Source organism: Ambystoma mexicanum, chromosome 5q, assembly GCF_040938575.1.
Source record: "Ambystoma mexicanum isolate Mex_15411 chromosome 5q, UKY_AmexF1_1, whole genome shotgun sequence".
NCBI lineage: Eukaryota > Metazoa > Chordata > Amphibia > Caudata > Ambystomatidae > Ambystoma > Ambystoma mexicanum.
Window position 1 is genome coordinate 1,055,802,761 of NC_090933.1, and position 27,249 is coordinate 1,055,830,009.

The following is a 27,249-nucleotide window of genomic DNA, read 5'->3' on the forward strand; positions in this document are numbered from 1 at the left end:
TTCAGGCCGAGCTATTTGATTAAATCTGGTCTGTAGTTTTGTTGATTTTGGGATCTTTTGGTCCTTGTCTTGGAAGGCCGTAGCTGCTTTTCATGCAAGTTTGGTTGGCAGATTGGCTGTCTCTGGTTTGAGAGGGTTACTCAGTTCTGTCAATACTTTAAAAGCCTCTTTAAATTTCTGCTGGTTCTGAAAGATTTCACTGTAAGTGAAACACTAACCCACTTAAAAATGCACTTTTGTGAATTGAAAAAAACCATAACATTTTCAGGTTGAATGCTGTGGAAGTCTTTTGGAAAGGACATTGACCTAGTGGCTTTCAATTGCAGTCAATCATTAACATGTGACTCTGCAATTTACACCTGGGGCCAGATTACAGAAACTTTGCACTGGTAGAAGTTTGCCCCATCTCAAAAAGCACTGGGACCTATTAGAAAAGGATCGCACCATGACAAGTGCACTTTGGCATGTTATAAGCACCAGGACAAACATTGCACTAGATACATTTTCACGTCTGGCCTAGTACTATTACTGAATGGTATTACCACTAGGGCACACTTTGCCCTGCTACAAAAATGCACGAAAATGTATCTTTTTGCACGAGGCAATTTTTTTATAACATGCCTTTGTCTTTGGTTTTCTAATATGTCCCTGATTCACAGAGCGTTTTACAATGGGGTTTTGCCATTAGAAAAAGCGTGTGTGAATTAGATCCCCAGTGATTTTAGAAATACGACAAGCTTTGCCCTAGCGCTAATACCGTGCAAAGTGCAAAGTTTCTGAAATCTGGTGCCAGGTGTTATTTGCACAATCAATTTAAGCAAATGGATGTGAATTCAAAAACAAAAAGGCGTAACTATGCATTACGGTTTATAGTGACATTTTCGAATGTCACATTTTCGAATGCCTTTTTCTCGAATGAAAAATGGTGAAAACAAATATCAATTTTTTTTTTTAATGGGGTTTTTAATGGGGGGTTCCCCACCAACGCCCGTTTATTTTTTTATTGACCCTTTTTTTAACTAACTAAACCAAAAACAAATATATGACATTAAAAAAATAATATTCAGAATAATTATTTTCAACATTTTTTTTTCCGACATAAAGGCATTCGAAAATGTGCATTCGAAATTTTAACTGGATACCATGCATTACACATAGAGAACGTTTTTCAATGTTTATAAGTCGCATCAAGGCTCCTATTTAATAATATGTTTGTATTCACTGTATATTTTGTTGCCACTCCGGTGTTCAGACATACGGCTATAAGAACCCCTATTCAATGGAACAAATGTTTTAATGCAAGAAAGGAATCGTGAAAGGAGGCTTTCACTAAACAGACTTCTCTATTACAATCGTGTTGCAGGTTAACGTTTTATTGTAATTCTACGCTGCATGGCTATTGTGTGTTCTAACATGTTGTCTATCTTGCCAGGCCTTGCACTGACATACATTTTGGAGAACAGCTTCAAGCCTGAGGCTGGCTTGCGGCCTGGACTACCAAAGATTGGCATTTTGATCACTGATGGCAAATCCCAAGATGACGTCATCCCCCCAGCTAAAAGTTTGCGTGATTCTGGCATCGAATTGTTTGCTATTGGTATGTAGTCTGTCAACTTGAAATGTTGCATTAAGATGACGACTGTAACATCAAGATGTACAGGGATGTTTACAATCTTTAGTTTATCTAAAATGTTGAATGAAAGACATGTTTTGGCCATCTGGCAAGCCCAAGTTCCTTCAGGGGGACTGCACCGGCATAAGAGTCTAGGAAAGGTCCCCTGGTTCCTCCAATTCAAGAATTCCAAAGCATGTATTGCTACTACCACAAATGTGCTTATCGCTGGGGATAATGACGACCCTTCCCTGGCCACAAACCTCGGGAGGGGTCGTTATCGCTGGGGATAATGACCCTTCCCCAACATATGGCCCTACCACCATGTGCTCCTAGCCTTGCAAACCTCGCGAGGGGTCGTTATGCTGGGGATAATGACCCTTCCCCGACGTACGGCCCTACCACAATGTGCTCATAGCCTTGCAAACTACAGAGGGGTCATTATTGCTCGAGATAATGACCCTTCCCCGACGTACGGCCCTACCACCATGTGCTCATAACCTTGCAAACCTCGGGAGGGGTCATTATCGCTGGGGATAATGACCCTTCCCCGACGTACGGCCCTACCACCATGTGCTCATAGCCTTGCAAACCTCGGGAGGGGTCATTATCGCTGGGGATAATGACCCTTCCCCGATGTACGGCCCTACCACCATGTGTTAATAGCCTTGCAAACCTTGGAGGGGTCATTATCGCTGGGGATAATGACCCTTGCCCGACGTACGGCCCTACCACCATGTGTTAATAACCTTGCAAACCTCGGGAGGGATAATTATCGCTGGGGATAATGACCCTTCCCCGACGTACGGCCCAACCAACATGTGCTAATAGCCTTGCTAATAGCCTTGCAAACCTCGGGAGGGGTCATTATCGGTTTGCCTCTGGCCCTAACTTAGTGGTCGGTCATTATTCCCCAAAATGACCACTCCGTCAGTCTATAATGCTATACTGAGTTAGTTTTGAGTTGCTCCTGAAGGGGCTGTTTATCATCAGAGGATGGCAGCGATACATTTCCAATGTGAAGCACATGCAATTCAGTCAGACTGTCTCTTTGGGATGTTTTCTGAACTTGAGTGAAGATACCTCATAAGAGACTGTTTCTTGAATAATAGGATTTTTAAATCAGAAGGGATATAATGATAATTAGCAAATGGGAATTGTAATTGAACTCCGCTCAGCCAATCAGACTGGTTAGAGTGGGGTCAATAACTACTTGTATTGACAGCATTATGAACATTCTGTCTTCAGAAGCGCACATGGAGACGCAATGCAACTTACAAGTAAAAGCATTTGTTGGCTTTGTTTACTTGCTTTTTACAAGTTCCAAAGCATGCACTTACTTTTTGTATTTTGCACCTTGTCATCTTACTATTGCTGCTTTGTTATTTTTAAAATGGGGCGTTTTGTTCGGTGATATTTTAATGCAAAAGCAATCGAGACTGCCACATACAGTTGGCCGAAAGCGAGAGTGGTGTCACTGTTGTATCTGGAATTGCAGGGAGTTTGATTAACTCCCAGTGAGTGAGAGACATAGAATGCCACCTGGCAGAGGAAAATAAGCAGGAAGCCTGTGTCCTTAGCGCCAAGAGGCCACCGGAATGACAGCAGCACTTCTACACAAGGACATTTTGTTTAACATTACATTTAAACACAACTTCATTTGTGTTTCCATGAAATGTGTGATACAGGTGTGTACTTCTCAATTCATAAGGGTGCCTTTGAAAGGTAAGAGTCATCTGTTGTAAAACTGTTGTTGATTCTTGATGGAACATATTGTGCCATTTGTGGTAAATACCATGAGGAAAATTAGTGAATCGTATTGTTGGTCACGCTCTGCTTAGTGTTGAGCTTCCTTGGCATCTGGTTAATTCACCTTTAAAGTACATATATGATGTGGTACACAGCCTGTGAAAGAAGTCACATGTACATATTTCCAAGGCCATTAGGAGAGGCTTGGGCACCCAGGATATCCCTTTGACAAGGGCACTCATTAGTTGTAAGAAGGTAGCAGGGGATATTGCTGATGGTGTTGATTTAGACAGAGAAGGCAGCAAGAGCAGGCACTGCTGACCCTCTATCTCTTGCCACAGTACTTCTGGAGTAGGCATTCTCTTCTCCGGACACTGCTGACCCTCTATCTCTTGCCACAGTACTTCTGTACTTCTGTACTTCTGGAGTAGGTGTTCTAGGTGTTCTCTTCTCCTGACACCACTGACCCTCTATCTCTTGCCACAGTACTTCTGGAGCAGGTGTTCTCTTCACCTGACACCGCTGACCCTCTATCTCTTGCCACAGAACTTCTGGAGCAGGTGTTCTCTTCTCCTGACACTGCTGACCCTCTATCTCTTGCCACAGTACTTCTGTACTTCTTTACTTCTGGAGTAGGTGTTTTAGGTGTTCTCTTCTCCTGACACCGCTGACCCTCTGCCTCTCGCCACAGTACTTCTGGAGCAGGTGTTCTCTTCTCCTGACACCGCTGACCCTCTATCTCTTGCCACAGTACTTCTGGAGCAGGTGTTCTCTTCTCCTGACACTGCAGACCCTCTATCTCTTGCCACAGTACTTCTGTACTTCTGTACTTCTGGAGTAGGTTCTAGGTGTTCTCTTCTCCTGACACCGCTGACCCTCTGCCTCTTGCCACAGTACTTCTGGAGTAGGTGTTCTCTTCTCCTGACACCGCTGACCCTCTATCTCTTGCCACAGTACTTCTGGAGCAGGTGTTCTCTTCTCCTGACACCGCTGACCCTCTATGTCTTGCCACAGTACCTCTGGAGAAGGTGTTATCTTCTCCTGACACTGCTGACCCTCTATCTCTTGTCACAGTACCTCTGGAATAGGTGTTCTCTTCTCCTGACACCACTGACCCTCTATCTCTTGCCACAGTACTTCTGGAGTAGGCATTCTCTTCTCCGGACACTGCTGACCCTCTATCTCTTGCCACAGTACTTCTGTACTTCTGTACTTCTGGAGTAGGTGTTCTAGGTGTTCTCTTCTCCTGACACCACTGACCCTCTATCTCTTGCCACAGTACTTCTGGAGCAGGTGTTCTCTTCACCTGACACCGCTGACCCTCTATCTCTTGCCACAGAACTTCTGGAGCAGGTGTTCTCTTCTCCTGACACTGCTGACCCTCTATCTCTTGCCACAGTACTTCTGTACTTCTTTACTTCTGGAGTAGGTGTTTTAGGTGTTCTCTTCTCCTGACACCGCTGACCCTCTGCCTCTCGCCACAGTACTTCTGGAGCAGGTGTTCTCTTCTCCTGACACCGCTGACCCTCTATCTCTTGCCACAGTACTTCTGGAGCAGGTGTTCTCTTCTCCTGACACTGCAGACCCTCTATCTCTTGCCACAGTACTTCTGTACTTCTGTACTTCTGGAGTAGGTTCTAGGTGTTCTCTTCTCCTGACACCGCTGACCCTCTGCCTCTTGCCACAGTACTTCTGGAGTAGGTGTTCTCTTCTCCTGACACCGCTGACCCTCTATCTCTTGCCACAGTACTTCTGGAGCAGGTGTTCTCTTCTCCTGACACCGCTGACCCTCTATGTCTTGCCACAGTACCTCTGGAGAAGGTGTTATCTTCTCCTGACACTGCTGACCCTCTATCTCTTGTCACAGTACCTCTGGAATAGGTGTTCTCTTCTCCTGACACCACTGACCCTCTATCTCTTGCCACAGTACTTCTGGAGTAGGTGTTCTCTTCTCCTGACACTGCTGACCCTCTATCTCTTGCCACAATACTTCTGGAGTAGGTGTTCTCTTCTCCTGACACTGCTGACCCTTTGTCTCTTGCCACAGTACTTCTGGAGTAGGTGTTCTCTTCTCCTGACACTGCTGACCCTCTATCTCTTGCCACAGTCCTTCTGGATATGTGTTCTCTTCTCCTGACACTGCTGACCCTCTGTCTCTTGCCACCATACTTCTGGAGTAGGTATTCTCTTCTCTTGACACTGCCGACCCTCTATCTCTTGCCACAGTACTTCTGGAGTAGGCATTCTCTTCTCCTGACACTGCTGACCCTATATCTCTTGCCACAGTACTTCTGTGCTTCTGGAGTAGGTGTTCTAGGTGTTCTCTTCTCCTGACACCGCTGACCCTCTATCTCTTGCCACAGTACTTCTGGAGCAGGTGTTCTCTTCACCTGACACCGCTGACCCTCTATCTCTTGCCACAGTACTTCTGGAGCAGATGTTCTCTTCTCCTGACACTGCTGACCCTCTATCTCTTGCCACAGTACTTCTGTACTTCTGGAGTAGGTGTTCTAGGTGTTCTCTTCTTCTGACACCGCTGACCCTCTGCCTCTCGCCACAGTACTTCTAGAGCAGGTGTTCTCTTCTCCTGACACCGCTGACCCTCTATCTCTTGCCACAGTACTTCTGGAGCAGGTGTTCTCTTCTCCTGACACTGCTGACCCTCTATCTCTTGCCACAGTACTTCTGTACTTCTGTACTTCTGGAGTAGGTGTTCTAGGTGTTCTCTTCTCCTGACACTGCTGACCCTCTGCCTCTTGCCACAGTACTTCTGGAGTAGTTGTTCTCTTTTCCTGACACCGCTGACCCTCTATCTCTTGCCACAGTACTTCTGGAGCAGGTGTTCTCTTCTCCTGACACTGCTGACCCTCTATCTGTTGTCACAGTACCTCTGGAATAGGTGTTCTCTTCTCCTGACACCGCTGACCCTCTATGTCTTGCCACAGTACCTCTGGAGAAGGTGTTCTCTTCTCCTGACACTTCTGACCCTCTATCTCTTGTCACAGTACCGCTGGAATAGGTGTTCTCTTCTCCTGACACCGCTGACCCTCTATCTCTTGCCACAGTACTTCTGGATATGTGTTCTCTTCTCCTGACACTGCTCACCCTCTGTGTCTTGCCACAGTACTTCTGGAGTAGGTGTTCTCTTCTCCTGACACTGCTGACCCTCTGTCTCTTGCCACAGTACTTCTGGAATAGGTGTTCTCTTCTCCTGACATTGCAGACCCTCTATCTCTTGCCACAGTCCTTCCGGATATGTGTTCTCTTCTCCTGACACTGCTGACCCTCTGTTTCTTGCCATGATACTTCTGGAGTAGGTGTTCTCTTCTCTTGACACTGCTGACCCTCTATCTCTTGCCACAGTACTTCTGGAATAGGCGTTCTCTTCTCCTGACACTGCTGACCCTCTATCTCTTGCCACAGTACTTCTGTACTTCTGGAGTAGGTGTTCTAGGTGTTCTCTTCTCCTGACACCGCTGACCCTCTATCTCTTGCCACAGTACTTCTGGAGCAGGTGTTCTCTTCACCTGACACCGCTGACCCTCTATCTCTTGCCACAGTACTTCTGGAGCAGGTGTTCTCTTCTCCTGACACTGCTGACCCTCTATCTCTTGCCACAGTACTTCTGTACTTCTGGAGTAGGTGTTCCAGGTGTTCTCTTCTCCTGACACCGCTGACCCTCTGCCTCTCGCCACAGTACTTCTGGAGCAGGTGTTCTCTTCTCCTGACACCGCTGACCCTCTATCTCTTGCCACAGTACTTCTGGAGCAGGTGTTCTCTTCTCCTGACACTGCTGACCCTTTATCTCTTGCCACAGTACTTCTGTACTTCTGTACTTCTGGAGTAGGTGTTCTAGGTGTTCTCTTCTCCTGACACTGCTGACCCTCTATCTCTTGTCACAGTACCTCTGGAATAGGTGTTCTCTTCTCCTGACAGCGCTGACCCTCTATCTCTTGCCACAGTACTTCTGGACATGTTTTCTCTTCTCCTGACACTGCTCACCCTCTGTCTCTTGCCACAGTACTTCTGGAGTAGGTGTTCTCATCTCCTGACACTGCTGACCCTCTATCTCTTGCCACAGTCCTTCTGGATATGTGTTCTCGTCTCCTGACACTGCTCACCCTCGGTCTCTTGCCACAGTACTTCTGGAGTAGGTGTTCTCCTCTCCTGACACTGCTGACCCTCTGTCTCTTGCCACCATACTTCTGGAGTAGGTGTTCTCTTCTCTTGACACTGCTGACCCTCTGACTCTCGCCACAGTACTTCTGGAGTAGGTGTTCTCTGCTCCTGACACTGCAGACCCTCTATCTCTTGCCACAGTACTTCTGGACATGTTTTCTCTTCTCCTGACACTGCTCACCCTCTGTCTCTTGCCACAGTACTTCTGGAGTAGGTGTTCTCTTCTCCTGACACTGCTGACCCTCTATCTCTTGCCACAGTCCTTCTGGATATGTGTTCTCAATCTCCTGACACTGCTGACCCTCTGCCTCGCGCCACAGTACTTCTGGAGTCGGTGTTCTCTTCTCCTGACACTGTTGACCCTCTGCCTCTTGCCACAGTACTTCTGAAGTAGGTGTTCTCTTCTCCTGACACTGCTGACCCTCTGTCTCTTGCCACGGTACTTCTGGATATGTGTTCTCTTCTCCTGACACTACTCACCCTCTGTCTATTGCCATCTCTTGCCATGGTACTTCTGGAGTAGGTGTTCTCTTCTCCTGACACTGCTGACCCTCTGTCTCTTGCCATGGTACTTCTGGAGTAGGTGTTCTCTTCTCCTGGCACGGCTGACCCTCTGTCTCTTGCTACGGTACTTCTGGATAGGTGTTCTCTTCTCCTGACACTGCTGACCCTCTGCCTCTTGCCACAGTACTTCTGGAGTAGGTGTTCTCTTCTCCTGACACTGCTGACCCTCTGCCTCTTGCCACAGTACTTCTGGAGTAGGTGTTCTCTTCTCCTGACACGGCTGTCCCTCTGTCTCTTGCCACAGTACTTCTGGAGTAGGTGTTCTCTTTTCCTGACACGGCTGACCCTCTGTCTCTGGCCACATTACTTCTGGAGTAGGTGATCTCTTCTCCTGACACGGCTGACCCTATGTCTCTTGGTATAGTACTTCTGGAGTAGGTTTTCTCTTCTCCTGACACTATTGACCCTCTGTCTCTTGCTATAGTACTTCTGGATAGGTGTTCTCTTCTCCTGACACTGCTCACCCTCTGTCTCTTGCCACAGTACTTCTGGAGTAGGTGTTCTCTTCTCCTGACAACTCACGAACTGTCCCTACGCTGGTGATGCAGAATTATGATTAACTTTTTACTATATAGTACATTTACTTGTGTAACATTTTTAGATTCTGGCTCATGGGTGCCATTTTAGTGAGCTAGTCTAGCCAAAAATAATTGCTATGGATAGTGGCAGATGGCAACTTTGTATGAGTATACCTCCACCTCAGCAATGTGCCATTATTCCCTTCTTTTGTATGTTTTCTGAATTGTGATTGGCTGAAAGGTGACCATTGGGTGTCATTCCGAGTATGATGGTGGTCATGGCGCTATTTGCGCCATGACTACCTCCTATACCGATTCCGTGTCCGGTTTGGTGAGATGGGGACTTACCTGTCCAGTCCGACCTTGACGGGACCGGTAAGTCCCCATTCACCAAACCATTCCCCATTCCCATTTGAGCCCCCATAGGGCTCAATGGGAAGGGGGGAGTAGCTAATAACGGTAACGCAATTTGTGGTACCGTTATTTGCTCTGATTTCCCTTAGCGGGGCCCTTCCTTAACGCCTGGTAAGACCAGGCATTAAGGAAGGGACCCGCTAAGGGAACTCGTAGTAGGGCGCAAAGGGATTACCGACACCGATGTCCTTAACAGTGCCCGGTATCCATTTGCGCCCACCTCGGAATGAGGCCCATTGTCTGTTATGTCATTTTAATGAGCAAAGTCCCAGATGTCCTATGCTTGACAGAACAGTGTTTGTTTTGCTCTAGTTTTCGGCTTGAAGTCTGTGTTCGTTCTGCGTTGAATACTTTCATGACTCTTATCACTTGTAATGAGGGACATTTTATTGCTATTTTTTAGACGTGTAAGGAAGTGTATTATGGCGCCTGAAGCTGCTCTTGCAAAATAGCAGCAAAAGCCGATTGCCCTTTGACAATCTTTGTTTAATGCATGTGACATCGACCGTCCGTTCCCCATACAGTTCCTTATTTTTTTTAACACCATCCTCGCACTATTGCACCGTTGATGCCACCGGACCACCTGGCCCTCATTACAGGAACTTTGCACGATGCACGTGCAAGTGTACACAGTGTTAGGACTAGCGCAAAATACTATTCTTCCGAAACTGTTTGCCCTGGTGGTGCAGTTGTGGAACAGCCTTCTGTGCTGAGGCCCCTGCAGGGCTTGGCTCAGGACTTACTATCTGGCCCTTTTTTTCAAATTATGAAACTTCCCAGGAATGGAATTTTCGCATGTGTGAGTCTTTTCAGTTTTTCTATTCCTAAAAGCTTTGAGTAAGGATACCTTGTGGGATTACCAGCATTGACTAAGCCCCCTGTGCCTTGTCATTTCATCAAACACTGCTGTTGATATGACCCCCGAACTTCTATATTTTCAGCTTACATCCTGAAAATCGATTCTTTAAGAACTGTGCATTAGATATGATATGATATGGCATTTATAACGCACCTATACACAAGTGTTTCAAGGTGCTATGAGGCAAGGGAGGGGGAACAGAGGGCAGACAGACAGCGATCTTACTAGGCCAGGTGTCATTCAGATCGTGCAAGTGCATGGGAAGGGGGAAGGGGAAAAGTGCGTGGGGGATGGGGGAGGGGAAAGTGCAGTAAATGGGATACTAGAATAAATAAGATAAATAAAAGAAAACGGCCAGCTGTTGGTAAGTGCAAGGTAAGTGCAGACATAAGTGCTGGTAGGGGGACTGTAGGGATACAGAAAAACAGTCCCCAGGTGTGGGGGTTGCCAGGGAGGCAGTGCAGGTGTGCAACTGGAGGGGCCGTGGCCCGAGATTAGGAGGGTGTCCAGGTAACCAGTGCAGTTTCAACCAGGAATTCAGCAGGGTAGAAGGGGAGAGAAAGCAGAAGCAAAGAGGAAGGTTTTAAGGTGCTTCCGGAACCGAAGGTGGTTGTCCTAAAGTTTCAGGAGGCATTAGGATGTTCTTAGTTCCATATTTAGGGCCTCATTACACGTTATACGGTAAACCATGGTGCTATTAGCACCATGGTTGCCGCCGGTACGATACCAGTACTACCATGGAGAAAAGGGGAATTACCACCCTATTCCAAGGTTGGCGGGGCGGTAATTCCCCCTTTCTCCATGGCCCTTCCCCATTCCCATTTTTGCCCCATAGGGCTCAATGGGAATGGGGAAGGGGCTAATTACGGTACCGCCAAATTGCGGTACCGTAATTAGCACCAAGGTCCCTTTGCGGGTCCCAACTTTAACGGCTGGTCTACACCAGCCGTTAAGGTCGGGTCCCGCAAAGGGACCTCGTAGTAAGGCGGTAAGGGTTTACCAGTACCGGTGCCCTTACCAGTACTGGTAAACCCTTACCGCCTACCGTGTAATGAGGCCCTTTGTGTCCTTGTGCCTGTAGTGTACAAATTGCACTTGCAAAGTTTGTGTAATGCGGATACAGACTGGAAACAGAGCCATTGATTAATTCACCCAACCAAGAATGAGCTTCGTTGTGTGAGGGGAACCCAAGCGGATGGCCATTCTCTCACAGTTAGGGTGTAATTAATTATATCTTGGACATCGGGTGTAGTCTGAGCCCCACTAACACGATTTACTTCTTCAATTCTGTGGCGTTCCTATTTCAAAATGGCCGCACGACAATAAATGTTTCCTGAGTGAAGCTCTAGCCTGCTTTGGCCTCCTGCGCACACGCGTGGAGGTGCCATAGAGATGATGCAGTAATAAGGAATGTCACCTGCGTTCCGCTTGTCAGAACATCTCCTTGATGATGCGAATGAGTTTCTCTGGCTGGCAGAGCTGGAATTCTTCTCCTCTCTTGTAGAGTGTCAGACCCGGGAGCCCCTATTGTGCTCATTGTCGGTGGTGTACATTCCATGGGCGTTTTCCAGTCTGTTTTCTTGAACTGTGACTGGGAGAATAACTTGGTGAATGCCATGACACTGAGCTAAGAAAGTGGCGTGATTGGCAGTATTCATTGGGCGTGCTAGTCATCAATAGCAAACAATAAAACTGTCCCAAATTAGTGTGGAGGCAACTCGGTGGAAAGAGAACAAGGCAGACCGAGAGGTGTTGGTGACGACTTGCCAGACTTTGGCAATGCCATAGTTAATATGTTGAAGAGAAAGGACAAAGCAGAAGGTGTTGGTCATATGTACGAAAAGCGCCCAGATGTCCTCGGGCTGGGTGCACTATACAAATGTCTAAATAAATAAATAAAGACGTCAGCATTTAATAGAATCACCCCATGTTGGTAAGGAGGGCTTTCTTTACTTAAATAATAGTATAGAGTCGGGTGGCTTGATCAGCTGGTGAGGGCCCGAGGACTAATTTAAAGGACCAAGTGGAAGAGAGCCTTTAACAGCACTTTGAGGCCCTACCAATGGTAGTAGGCGCTTTACAAATGCCATATAACATAACATACCCAGCACTCGTACCAGCTGGTAAAGCCCCCGGCCGGTGGGTTCAGAGCTATCAGTGCACCAGACCAGACTTCATGGGGCGCTGCAGTCCCAAGCTATTCATTCCACTAGAGGAAGGACAGGCGAGCAACTGAGGAGTGAGGCAGGCCGACGAGCGTGCCGACGGCATCATGCCGGGAACTGGCGCTGTGAGTGAGCGGGCCGGCATTTCTCGGAGCCCTGAGCTGGGTGCAGAGAGGGGACCTCAGTGAGGCTCTGAGATGGCAGCAGGTGGGGAATGGAGGGGACCAACACCATAGGAGACTGAGGGTAGCCCGGTGTCGTGGGTGAAACTCTGAGTATTAGAATGAGGTAAAACTCTGATAACCAGGACCGAGTGAGTGAGAAATGAGGACACCAGTCTTTTCATATTGTCTCATCCTAGTCATGCAGAAGGCAGAGGAACCCATCAGGCGGGGATGGGGGGATCCTGGGGCGGGGACCAATCTCATTGGGGCTGTTTTGCACATTGCAGAGTATTATGATAGGTTATTTATAACGCCCTTAATACCCAGGGGTTTCTAAGCGCGGACCCGGGGATCGAACCTGTGTTGCTCCATGTCGTCTTGCTTCCAAAGCAAGCATGTTGCTATCGAGATATCCTCCTGTCAGTATTGATAATACCAGTGTGTCGATGGTTTCACCACCTCGTTTTGAATGCATTAATTCATGACTAATGTGTTTCATAATGTGCATCTATTTATTTATTTATTTAATGTATTTATTTTTATAATAAATTACAATATAAAAGTTACATTAGGTAATGTGTATTTAATAATGCAATAGAAGGGCAATGAGAAGCAACTAGTGTACAGTATTGAGAAATGCGTAACACACATGAACGAATTAACTAATGCCTGTTCAGTTAATTTACATAACATTTTCCCATTATGAAATGTTGGTTGTCCTACTGTCTGTTGTACCATGTATTTTGTACTGCACAGTTAAGTGAGTAACTCTCACCTGTCCTTTGCCAATTGTAAGGCGTGAAAAATGCTGACATCAATGAACTGAAGGAGATCGGCTCAGAGCCCGATAGCAGCCACGTCTACAATGTGGCCGACTTCAACATCATGCACACGATTGTGGAAAGCCTGACGAAGACCGTCTGCACCAGAGTCGAGGAGCAGGAGCGGGAGATTCGAGGTAAGCAAAGAAGAAAGTGGAGTCGCTGGAAACACAACATTATATTGTTTGACGTTTTTCAAAAATGCTAAGAGGACGGTTCACAAAAAACTTACTCTGATCTACTTTCACTTACCTATAAATATATCTCTATTGCTATTAACTGAATAAAATAGTTGAAATAATGTACTCCTAAAAAGTGTTTTTCAATTCACACAAAAGTGACTGTTTTTCAATTCACACAAAAGTAACTATATAACTTTCACGTACTCCTGATTTACGTAGCAGAAGTACGTCGATAGTAAGTCATGGATACTCACAGTAACTTCTTTGTGAATGGAAAACTGAATGGAAAACTCTGCAGGAGTAGCTCAGAATTGCTCATAGGAACTTCTTTGTGAATGGAAAACTCTCTGCGGGAGTAACTCAGAATTGCTCATAGGAACTGCTTTGTGAATGGAAAACTCTCTGCGGGAGTAACTCAGAATTGCTCATAGGAACTTCTTTGTGAATGGAAAACTCTCTGCAGGAGTAACTCAGAATTGCTCATAGGAACTGCTTTGTGAATGGAAAACTCTCTGCAGGAGTAACTCAGAATTGCTCATAGGAACTGCTTTGTGAATGGAAAACTCTCTGCGGGAGTAACTCAGAACTGCTCATTGGAACTTCTTTGTGAATGGAAAACTCTCTGCAGGAGTAACTCAGAATTGCTCATAGGAACTGCTTTGTGAATGGAAAACTCTCTGCGGGAGTAACTCAGAATTGCTCATAGGAACTGCTTTGTGAATGGAAAACTCTCTGCGGGAGTAACTCAGAATTGCTCATAGGAACTTCTTTGTGAATGGAAAACTCTCTGCAGGAGTAACTCAGAATTGCTCATAGGAACTGCTTTGTGAATGGAAAACTCTCTGCGGGAGTAACTCAGAATTGCTCATAGGAACTGCTTTGTGAATGGAAAACTCTCTGCGGGAGTAACTCAGAACTGCTCATAGGAACTTTTTTGTGAATGGAAAACTCTCTACGGGAGTAACTCAGAATTGCTCATAGGAACTTCTTTGTGAATGGAAAACTCTCTGCGGGAGTAACTCAGAATTGCTCATAGGAACTTTTTTGTGAATGGAAAACTATCTGCGGGAGTAACTCAGAATTGCTCATAGGAACTTATTTGTGAATGGAAAACTCTCTGCGGGAGTAACTCAGAATTGCTCATAGGAACCTCTTTGTGAACCAGCCACTTAAACTCTCGCAATATAACATGATACCTGCCCAGGCTAGTCACTGATTTGTTTCATGACCAATTGGGACATGTCGCTAACCCTGCCCCCTCAGACACTGCGATCACATTCGCTGTCTTTAACGGGTGCACTGTTCTCACACTGCTCTTTTCCTTAAGCTCTAGATTCAGGTTTGGAGGCACCACCCTGTTTTGGTGCCGAACATGTGGGAAGCCACTGTTTTCTGCACGATCTTTGGGGTGTATTGCGCCTGCGGTTATAGAAAATGCAAGCCTCCAACAACCATTTTCTTGCGTCACTTCGAGATTTTGCAATGGACAGTGAGTTTAAGGTGCCACACGGGTTGAGTTTGGTAGCATCTTGCATTGCTTCGAGGTGTGACTCATTTCTCCTTCCATCCCTTCTCGTTGGTATTATCATCTGAAATTTTATGTTCACACCTCTCTTTCCCAAATATGTGCCCATCGTTTGCCATCAATATTCAATGCTAGCATCCATTTAGACGCGGGGTGGTCCAACTCCAGGCCACGAGGGCCGGAATCTTGACAGGTTATCAGGATACCCCTCATTAATATTCATGAGAAGAAATGTACATACATTTAGAAACATTGTATCCAAATTCATCTCTTGAATATAAATAAGGGGTATCCTGAAAAGCCAACATGTTTCCGGCCCTCAAGGCCTGGAGTTGGACAACCTTGATTTAGAGTTTTAAGAAAATAATGCTACTGTGGCCTCGGGTGGTTACATGGATCCGCAGAAGTGAAGTGAATGGCTTCCTTTAAGCAGTTCCCTTTTTATTATCTTATACCCTTCTTAAAGCACATGAAACTTTAGAGGTAACTACTATGCAGGTCTAGGAGCGCTCAACATGATGTCTTGTTAAAAGAGGGAAGAGGCAGATATTAAACATGTTTCACTTCCTTTTATATTGGTCATAATAAATTACATATGGATAGTTATGGATATTTGAGCACTCTTCGATAAGTCATTATTACCAAAATGAGTTGTTTGGCATAAATACAATCATTTTTGGCAGGCCAGTCCAATATCTTTATTTGCTAAAAGCTATAAAATCCCTACAAACAATTAGGTTACCTGTTTTTAAAAAGGATAGATTATACTCTGTACAAATTCCTGTCCAGGGGGACCCTACAGAGTGCTTACCGTGTATGGTTAAATGGGAGCAGGAGCTGGGGGGTGGAAATCAATGACCATGTATGGCATTGTATATGGGCATGCATATATAACTCAGTAGAGGTGCAGCGGATAGAGAGTGCGTATACAAACTGTGTTACAGGTGGTATCTGACGCCACAAAGACTACACACCATGAATGTGATGTATTCTTCCACTTGTTGGAGGGTTTGTTCTGAAGAGATCTCCCTGATACAAATGCTCTGGAATTGTGGAAATGTGAATAATTTTTTGGGGGGAGGTGTTGTCACTAAATTTATATGTATAGAGGATCCCATACCCATAATGTGGTGGATCGAGGTCTGGGACATCCTGGTGGGTGAAACGATTACTGCAATGTTTGAGGGCTGGTATAGAAAATATGTAGCTACGTGGATGACTTTTGTAGAGTATGTAGAGAAGGTTCTGGCGTTAATAGCGGAACCATCTCGTCGTAGGTGATTTTGGTTGTAGTGACTGGGTTGGGCGTGTAGTGGGCCCCATGCTGGGCGGCGTGGGTCTGACGGCTAGAGATTTGTTGTAGTTGTGTATATTGCTTTGGGGAGGATGAACAGGAGCTATTGCAGATATGTTGACTGTTGTTTCTACTCTTATATTGCTGCTGCACTCAGTCTGTTAAATACTTTTTTTTTGTTAAAAGGATATTTTGTATCGGATTTACAGTTTACAAATAGGGTAGCATCCAAAAAGAAAGACAGCAAATATTTCAGTAATTAATTAAATACATTATGTATCGGATATCACAGTAATTATTTAGATGCAGGATACATTAACATCACAATGTAATAATGCACTCAAAACTGAAATATATTTAACCATAGACTAATATCATTCCCCTTTTAATAATATCAAGGTATTTTAGCAATTAAAATTGTCTAATTAAAACACAGCTGTCTATTTAGTTTATGTCCATGTAAATTCATAGATTGACAAAGTGGCACAAAGTGTAAAGATCGCTTTTCATGGACAGATTAGCATACATTTTCGTGAAACAATCTCGAGCACTTGTGAGAAACTCATCCAATTTAAATCCCAGATAAATTGGTTGGAATGCAGTTTTAGCTCATGGCTTTGATATATTTTTTTCACTCTTTTACTCTGTTTCTTATTTGTTTTCATATTTCATTGAAGATTTCCATTGTGAATATATCATTGGGATATCACGGTCAACACGGTCAAAAAATTCAAATTCAAACGCAACTTGACTGATGTGATTTCTAAACCAAATAGTTTACGTTTGACTGTAGGCGTAATTCGCTGTCGATACAATTCATCAGACTCTCTGCTTGGTCCCTTGCTGCTTTTTCTTTATTTATTCATTTATTTTTACATTTGTAAAGCGTCCAAGGGCATCAGGGCGCTGTTGTAAACAGTTACACTTAAGCATATTGATTTGATTTGAAATTGACGAGGGTGTCAAGCACCAGGGTAAACCTGTTAGGCGAAAAGCCAGGTTTTAGGGGCTTTCTAAAAAGGCCAGTAGGAGGCTCTACTCTCAGTTTGGGCGGAAGGGAGTTCCAATGTTTCACTGCGACTGAAGGAAAACTGGAACCTGCTCCTCTTGATCTTTTTGTCTTTGGCATCTTTAGTTGATTGACATACCTTGTCCTTACCTTGTCCTTACTGGTCTCGTGGACGAGGCTATCTCAATCTTTCAGCATAACTAGTGCCATGTTAGAGAGGCATTTGGGCATGAGGGAGAGAGTTTTTCTTATTCTAAATCCACCAGTGCTGCTAAGTGAACAGAGTTCAGAGATAGTAAGGCCAGCTCAAGGGGAGCAGCTTCGAGCTATATAGAAATTTCAAACCTTAAACACTCGTCCATAGTGATCCCTCCAAGACATCTAGATTACATTGAACATCACAAGTCCACATTTGACTTCCATAAAGAATCAATTATGCTACTTTACACTTTATATACACAAGGGTCGATTCACAAAAAATGTATGATGTGTAAACTTGCTCCTGGCCTATTTGGAGTTACCCTTACTAGGTGTAAGTCAGTGTTAGAGTAATTTCTTTTGAATCAAATAGCCTTCTCCAGGTGTAAGTCAACGTGAGGTCTGAGTACATTCTGTGAATGGCCGGATAGACCCTCAATACTGCTGACACGGACGAGGAGAGTAGTGATAAATCCTAGATTGCAGAGCCCCTCATAGACACCTTTGAGCGCCCCTTCATCACCTAGGAATTTATTTTCTGATTTGATCTTTCATCAAATGTTAAGCCAGACCAAAGAAAGAAATGAGCATATACTTGGACAAACTATCTCAGGAGAGAGCTCTACTTCAGTTTTTCCCTTCGCTTCTATTGTCGATTATCACGGCTGTTCTTTTGTTTGTCACAGAGTAAAAAATAACTCCAGAAAATGAAGACTACTGAATAATCTGAAAATATCCAAGCAAGAAATTCAAGAAAGACTTTAACATTTCTTTAAAAAAAGGATAGATGAAAAGATTCAGGAATAACACTTCTGTCAAGGAGTTGTGCTGTTTGTGGCAGTGAAGTGCGAGGAGGAAGTTTAGAAGTGTCCCCGAGACAGAAGGTCCTCCGCTGGGGATGGATAGGAGGATTAGTAGGTTTAGAATTGATCATCAAAAATGCTGAGTGCAAAATAAAGGGTTCTGAGTTTACGTGGTGGCGGTGTGGGGGGACTGATAAATCAATAATAAACGAGGAACACATATTTAAAGCTAAAACATATATGTGGTTACAATTTAATATTTTTAGACAAAAACACAAAATAATGCATTTCCTTTCTTCATTTAAATGTCTATTTTTGTATTGTATATTACTTGCAATATTCTATAATGCGGGGTTATTATTCATTATTTTATAACGTGTGAATTTGCAGAAGTACATTTAGAAATGTATTTGCAACAGCCGCGTGTTAAAAATGTTTTGGTACCGCAACTCCTGCATGCCAAGTATGTGTGCTGAAGAAATCAAAATGTCCACCTGTCTGTCCATCCATCATACATCTTCATACAACTTTTTCCATCCATCCACACCAACTCATCCATCCATCTCCACTCACCTATCCAGACATCCATTCCAATGAATCCATCATGCATCCATCCATAAATACAGGCATATATAGGTTCATGTCCATCCTGACTCATCCACCCATACATCCATCCATACATCTGCCCATCTATGCATTCATCAATCCTTGAGGGGGGAATAGCTCAGGGGGCAACACGTTTGTCTTGGAAGCAAAACAACACAGCGCAACACAGGTTCAAATTCAATCTCTCAATTAGTATCTCTGGTATTAAGCGCGTTATAAAAGAGCTATTATAAAAAGATACCCATCCACACACACACACACATACATCCAGCCCAAATCATCTAACCAGACCTCCTTCTAGCCATCAATTATCTATTCATCAGTCCATATATCCTTCAGTACATATATTGTCATGTTCATGTCCATCCTGCCATCTCTGCTGGCATCCATCTATATATTCATCCATTCACCTATCACTTCACCATCTAATATTAGTCAATTCATTCAGCCATAATCCCCACCTACAGTATTAAATGGCTGCATCTTGCGGCATCTTGTTCTTTATTCTTCTCTGACACTGTATAATCTCTGGGTTCTTTCCTTGAATAGGAACATCTACTGCCACCATGGGGGCACCTAGCAATTTGGTCACTTCGGAGGTGACGGCCAGGGGGTTCCGAATAAGCTGGACTCACGCACCAGGAAAAGTGGAAAAATACAGAGTTGTATTTTATCCGACAAGAGGAGGCCAGCCAGAAGAGGTATGTGAGCAGAAAAGAAAAGCTCTCTTCCCCCTTACACATCAAGCATTGCTTTGATAGTCTATTCACCAAAGGCTCTTTAAGATGTGTGGATTTGATCCATGAAATGTATTAGGTTTTTCATGCACCCATATGTATGTGGCTTCAGTATGGCCGAACATCAGGAAATGGTAAATAGACCATTGAAATTACATGTATCATCAAATAAAACATGTGATAGACTCAACACTGAAAACATGGCACAGACACTCAAAGCGCCTGATTCTGAAGGCTCATCATCCTCTCTCCGCTAGTATTATTCCTTCTCACACCTGTTGACTCAGTGGCTTAGGCAGCTTCTAGTGCCAGGGGGGGCAAAGGATCTTGAGGGGGCGCCTCAATTATACATGATTCATGATCAGCAGTGGCTGGTGTTTTTGGCCATTGGAGCTGTGTTCATATTCCCCCAAATTAGCGTGAGCATAGAAAAGGGAATCTAAACCAATGCCCTGTAGGTTAGGGTGTTTTTCCTAGAAAATATTTTAAATAATTGTTGAAATGTTGCATTTTACAGCCACATTTTTGACAAAATGTGAGTAATAAGCCATCCAATATACAATTGATTGGTTCGATGTGTTAATATCCCCGAAAACATATCGCCATACAAAAATATCGCCATATCTTTGCAGCGATATTAAGGCATGGAACTTGAGTGTGACACCCCCTGCATTATTTTTAAAGGAGCAGGGGAAACCCCTGCTCCTACAAACCCCCAATATTATCCCCCCCAAAATATTGCCTATTGCCGTTCCAGACGAGCATATATACAGCGATACTTTTGGTGGGGATAACATGTAGTGATACCAATTGGTGCTGTAGGGTAACTCATGAAAAAAATCTAATAGAATGATGCCTTGTCGCCAACAGTGCACATGAGCATTTTACAACACTTTCATGTTCCCTATGCTCCAGAATATGCTTTCCACTATAAAGCACATATTCATAATACCAGTGCACTCATTATAGGCCAACACGGCCCTGTAAAACACATTCCCAAATATTAGCCAGTATTGTAAAACACTTTCATGATGGCGTCCACCATATCTTTCAGCATGCCCCTGTAAAACATATCAATGGTGCCTGAGGTCAAAACACACCAGCATGGCCCTGTATAGCACTATCCAATGCTGCTTGTTGGTGTCTAAATATATGGCACCATTGCTACTGTAAAACTCTGCAGTTATGGCACCAGCAACATATGACATCCTCCCACTCTAAGTACATTCCTGCTGCCTGCCCCCAGACCACATGCCAGCATGGCCCTATAATGCACTTGTTCATAAGGCCTCTGCTTAAATATATGCTGGTATTCCTGTAAAACACGTGCATGATGCTGCTTGCAACATATACCAGAATACCACTGTAAATACATCGAAACTGCTTGATAGATTCAAACTGCTTGTGCTCAAACCATATTCCAGCATAGCTCTATGAAGCACTTTTGCATGCTGTCTGTACCTTAATATTTGGTAGCAGGAGCGCGACTTGATTGAACGTTTGAGGATGAGTGGAATAAAGCTCACATTGTAGGGTGACCTTTCCCAAAATAAGGGCCTGATTCACAGAAGTGTTTTATGATGGCACAATCCCATTGGGAAATACTCTGTGAATCAGGCCCTTGGTGTGGATGGGTCAGATTTACTTGTATTGGGAACATTTCCCTTTCGCTGCAAGGAAGGTTTGTGGGAACTAGTGTCAAGTTAGCAGAACATTGTGCATTTGGGCAGTGACATTGGCCATAAATATGGTAGGATTTAAAGGTAAAATGCAAATGTTCAATGGCCAGAATGGTAATGCTGTGGTTGTGATGTGGTGCGTGGTTGGCTTTGTCACTTGCTAGTTCATTGTGCATGTCCAGCAGCATCTTACCATAACCCTGTGTATCACTGCGAGGTGCTACAGTTCAAGCGCCTTTGAGGTGTTAATGGGAAGTCAGAAAGGCGGGGCCGGGGCAGCTGACTAGAAACTGAGGGCCTTCCTTTTGTGACAAGCCCTAGTGTCACAGGAAGTAGCATCACTCAGTCTATCACCTGATGATATGGCAAACAGGGCGTAAGAGCTGGAGAGGGAATGTTTTCAAGGGATATAAATGAACATATGCAATCTACTGGGATGCTTCCAAAGTGCTACAGATGATCCTTGGTTTTTATTGGCTGGTCAGTTGGGCAGATATGGTAAAAATAGCCATATTAAAATAATTCTACCTCCCACCCAAATTGACGGCAAATCTCAAAACACAACTCCACCACTGAAATAACACTGGTTGTGCGCCCGAAAGAACACAGCACAAAGACACGTATCTATACTAAACTTTCCTAACATCACATTGACTCACCACAGATACAACACCACAACCCTTTAACCCATACTATTTAAACACCTCTCTAAAAGACACCCACACAAACAAATAACATTAGCAACTTGGTGGAGCTATTAAACACTGCTCCAGACAACTCGCTAAATGTCTTAAACTTGCTCACCACAGAGAGCTATATATATTCAGGTCTGCACACATCAGCATCGCAACAAAGCAGCCTGGACCTGCTCCCTCTGTTCCTACCTTAGTCACCTATGCCACATCTTGCAGATCCTGAAGCTCCAGGAAACCATGAAAATGGCAAGTATGGTATACAAGACTCAATAACAAAGTTAACGGGGCAAAGCAATAAGTGCAGGGCAGTACTCTGGATGGGTCAAGCAACTTCAGTGATTGGCAGCAACAGGGAAGGACATTAATGTTGGTTCTTCTGAAGTCTGCCATCTTATACCAGGATCTCTGGTGCACTGACTGGCTGGTGAGACTATATTTCAATCTGTCAAATGAAGTTGGATGGTACTGCGGTAAGGGGAACTTCAATGTTTGCAGTTAAGTCACAGTGAGATTAAAATATTTGCCCAGGGGCATATACTTCACTTAAGCAATGAGGCCGGGATTTGGACCAAATCTGCAATTTGGGTACTTAACCAAATACCTTCCTAATCACTACTTGGTGCAAATATTTAAGTTTACGCTATCACAGAGTAGAAAACATTCTCAGGCCGATTCATGGAATAATTAGCGCGGCGCAAGTGGCCAAAAACGTGCCATTCGCAGTGGAATAGCGAAAATCCCAGTGCAAGTGCGAAAATCACACGAAAAGCAGCGCACATCGATTCATGGAAAGCCGTGCGCAAGAAAACCATCGGATGTGCGCTAAAAAAGTGCGCGGCGCACGTTTGCGCACAGGCCATCTAACGGCGTGCGCCAGGTCACAGCGAAAATCGCACAGGCCACAGCGAAAATCGCACATAGCGCAGCGCACACAACAAAAGTAGGCGGAACACGGGGCGTAACACTCGGAATGGGAAACAACTTGCCAAAATGTGGGCGTCACGGGGGAAGTACAGGGTGCAAGTGCTCAGAACGCCCACACGCTCGCCTGCAACCCGTATTCATGGAATCGAATAGGGTAAAAAAGCGCACGGTCAAACCAGCGCACAGGCACAAGCACGACCGCCACAAGAAAGCAGGCGGTAGCGTCTCTGCGCCTGTAATAAATGTGCGCCAAAAGGTGCGCCAACAAATAGCACCTATATACAGCCATGATGAATGTCCTATACTGTGGCCCTCCAGGACAAATGATGTGCAAAGGGGTACCCACAAACACGGACACCCGCTGACTGAAAAATAACGTGTGCGTGTATTCCGGGGTGCGTGGGAAGTCTCACACGCGATTGGCAGGGTACGTGGATTTCAGGGGTGCGCGGGAAGTTCCACACGCGATTTGGCCGGGTACGTGCACGGGAATTTCCACACGCGATTTGTCTGGGTACCTGGATCTCAGGGGTGCGCGGGAAGTCACACACGCGATTTTGCAGGGTACGTGGATTTCAGGGGTGCGCGGGAAGTTCCACACGCGATTTGGCCGGGTACGTGCGCGGGAATTTCCACACGCGATTTGTCTGGGTACGTGGATCTCAGGGGTGCGCGGGAAGTCTCACACGTGATTTGGCAGGGTACGTGGATTTCAGGGGTGCGCGAGAAGTTCCACACGCGATTTGGCCGGGTACGTGCGCGGGAATTTACACACGCGATTTGTCAGGGTACATGGATTTCAGGGGTGCGCGGGAAGTTTCACACGCGATTTGGCCGGGTACGTGCGCGGGAATTTCCACACGCGATTTGTCTGGGTACGTGGAACTCAGGGGTGCGCGGGAAGTCTCACACGCGATTTGGCAGGGTACGTGCGTGTGAATTTCCACACGCGATTTGGCTGGGTACGTGTATGACAGGGGTACGCGGGAAATTCTACACGCGATTTGGCTGTGTGCTCCCAGGTATTCCCTGTACACCCTCCACGGCCCCTGCAGGCAGCCGACACCACAGGGGACTACCCTGCACACCTGCTGATGTCACCCAGCACCCCCACACCCCAGCATCCAGGGGCACCCTCCACCAGGCCCCCACTCATGTCTCCCACCATCCCCACCCCCCAGCATCCAGGGGCACCCTCCACCAGGCCCCCACTCATGTCTCCCACCACCCCCACCCCCCAGCAGTGCAGGGGCACCCTCCACCAGGCCCCCACCCATGTCTCCCACCACCCCCACCCCCCACCCACCATGGGCAGCCTCCGCCAGGCCCCCACTCATGTCTCCCACCACCCCCCACCCCCCCAGCAGTGTGGGGCACCCTCCACCAGGCTCCCACCAATGTCTCCCACCACCCCCACCCCCCAGCCACCATGGGCAGCCTCCGCCAGGCCCCCACTCATGTCTCCCACCCACCCGCACCCCCCAGCAGTGTGGGGCCCCCTCCACCAGGCTCCCACCCATGTCTACCACCACCCCCACCCCCCAGCCACCATGGGCAGCCCCCACCAGGCCCCCACTCATGTCCAACTCATGTCTCCCACCAACCCCACCCCCCAGAATCCAGGGGCACCCTCCACCAGGCCCCCACTCATGTCCAATTCATGTCTCCCACCACCCCAACCCCCAGCAGTGCAGGGGCACCCTCCACCAGGCCCCCACTCACGTCCCCCTGCACCCCCACCCCCCAGCAGTGCAGGGGCAGCCTCCACCAGGTCCCCACTCAAGTCTCCCACCACCCCCACCCCCCAGCAGTGCAGGGGCAGCCTCCACCAGGCCCCCACTCATGTCTCCCACCACCCCCACCCCCCAGCATCCAGGGGAACCCTCCACCAGGCCCCCACTCATGTCTCCCACCACCCCCACCCCCCCAGCAGTGTGGGGCACCCTCCACCAGGCTCCCACCCATGTCTAGTACCACCCCCACCTCCCAGCCACCATGGGCAACCTCCGCCAGGCCCCCACTCATGTCCAACTCATGTCTCCCACCACCCCCACCCCCCAGCATCCAGGGGCACCCTCCAACAGGCCCCCACTCATGTCCAATTCATGTCTCCCACCACCCCCAACCCCCAGCAGTGCAGGGGCAGCCTCCACCAGGCCCCCACTCATGTCTCCCACCACCCCCACCCCCCAGCATCCAGGGGCACCCTCCACCAGGCCCCCACTCATGTCTCCCACCACCCCCACCCCCCCAGCAGTGTGGGGCACCCTCCACCAGGCCCCCACCCATGTCTACCACCACCCCCACCCCCCAGCCACCATGGGCAGCCCCCACCAGGCCCCCACTCATGTCCAACTCATGTCTCCCACCACCCCCACCCCCCAGCATCCAGGGGCACCCTCCACCAGGCCCCCACTCATGTCCAATTCATGTCTCCCACCACCCCCAACCCCCAGCAGTGCAGGGGCACCCTCCACCAGGCCCCCACTCATGTCCCCCTGCACCCCCACCCCCCAGCAGTGCAGGGGCAGCCTCCACCAGGCCCCCACTCATGTCTCCCACCACCCCCACCCCCCAGCAGTGCAGGGGCAGCCTCCACCAGGCCCCCACTCATGTCTCCCACCACCCCCACGCCCCAGCATCCAGGGGCACCCTCCACCAGGCCCCCACTCATGTCTCCCACCACCCCCACCCCCCCAGCAGTTTGGGGCACCCTCCACCAGGCTCCCACCCATGTCTAGTACCACCCCCACCTCCCAGCCACCATGGGCAGCCTCCGCCAGGCCCCCACTCATGTCTCCCACCCACCCCCACCCCCCAGCAGTGTGGGGCACCCTCCACCAGGCTCCCACCCATGTCTACCACCACCCCCACCCCCCAGCCACCATGGGCAGCCCCCACCAGGCCCCCACTCATATCCAACACATGTCTCCCACCACCCCCACCCCCCAGCAGTGCAGGGGCACCCTCCATCAGGCCCCCACCCATGTCTCCCACCACCCCCACCCCCCACCCACCATGGGCAGCCTCAGCCAGGCCCCCACTCATGTCTCCCAGCCACCCCCACCCCCCCAGCAGTGTGGGGCACCCTCCACCAGGCTCCCACCCATGTCTCCCACCACCCCCACCCCCACCCACCATGGGCAGCCTCCGCCAGGCCCCCACTCATGTCTCCCACCACCCCCACCCCCCAGCAGTGCAGGGGCACCCTCCACCAGGCCCCCACTCATGTCTCCCACCCACCCCCACCCCCCAGCAGTGCAGGGGCACCCTCCACCAGGCCCCCACTCATGTCCCCCTGCACCCACACCCCCAGCATCCAGGGGCACCCTCCACCAGGCCCCCACTCATGTCCAACTCATTTCTCCCACCACCCCCACCCCCAGCCACCAGGGGCAGCTTCCACCAGGCCCCCACTCATGTCTCCCACCACCCCCACCCCCCAGCAGTGCAGGGGCACCCTCCACCAGGCCCCCACTCATGTTCCCCTGCACCCCCACCCCCCAGCAGTGCAGGGGCAGCCTCCACCAGGCCCCCACTCATGTCTCCCACCACCCCACCCCCCAGCAGTGCAGGGGAACCCTCCACCAGGCCCCCACTCATGTCCCCCTGCACCCCCACCCCCCAGCAGTGCAGGGGCAGCCTCCACCAGGCCCCCAATCATGTCTCCCACCACCCCCACCCCCCAGCAGTGCAGGGGCAGCCTCCACCAGGCCCCAACTCATGTCTCCCACCACCCCCACCCCCCAGCATCCAGGGGCACCCTCCACCAGGCCCCCACTCATGTCTCCCACCACCCCACCCCCAGCAGTGCAGGGGCACCCTCCACCAGGCCCCCACCCATGTCTCCCACCACCCACACCCCCCAGCCACCATGGGCAGCCCCCACCAGGCCCCCACTCATGTCCAACGCATGTCTCCCACCACCCCCACCCCCCAGCAGTGCAGGGGCAGCCTCCGCCAGGCCCCCACCCATGTCTCCCACCACCCCCACCCCCCAGCATCCAGGGGCACCCTCCACCAGGCCCCCACTCATGTCTCCCACCACCCCCACCCCCAGCAGTGCAGGGGCACCCTCCACCAGGCTCCCACCCATTTCTCCCACCACCCCCACCCCCCACCCACCATGGGCAGCCTCCGCCAGGCCCCCACTCATCTCTTCCACCCACCCCCACCACCCCAGCAGTGTGGGGCACGCTCCACCAAGCTCCCACCCATGTCTACCACCACCCCCACCCCCCAGCCACCATGGGCAGCCTCCGCCAGGCCCCCACTCATGTCTCCCACCCACCCCCACCCCCCCAGCAGTGTGGGGCACCCTCCACCAGGCTCCCACCCATGTCTCCCACCACCCCCACCCCCCACCCACCATGGGCAGCCTCTGCCAGGCCCCCACTCATGTCTCCCACCACCCCCACCCCCCAGCAGTTTAGGGGCACCCTCCACCAGGCCCCCACTCATGTCTCCCACCCACCCCCACCCCCCAGAAGTGCTGGGGCACCCTCCACTAGGCCCCCACTCATGTCCTCCTGCACCCCCACCCCCCAGCAGT

The 27,249-nt window shown here is 48.4% G+C and overlaps 1 protein-coding gene across 4 annotated transcripts in view; it reads left to right on the forward strand.

The window, feature by feature from the left end:
• COL14A1 (collagen type XIV alpha 1 chain) overlaps nt 1-27,249 on the forward strand; it is a 699,289-nt gene that overhangs the window by 240,965 nt on the left and 431,075 nt on the right. For all 4 annotated transcript variants that reach the window (XM_069621559.1, XM_069621558.1, XM_069621560.1 and 1 more), the window contains 3 exons: nt 1,433-1,597; nt 13,021-13,182; nt 19,212-19,363. In XM_069621559.1, the coding sequence (XP_069477660.1) occupies nt 1,433-1,597; nt 13,021-13,182; nt 19,212-19,363 (479 nt within the window). The remainder of the gene's footprint in view (nt 1-1,432; nt 1,598-13,020; nt 13,183-19,211; nt 19,364-27,249) is intronic.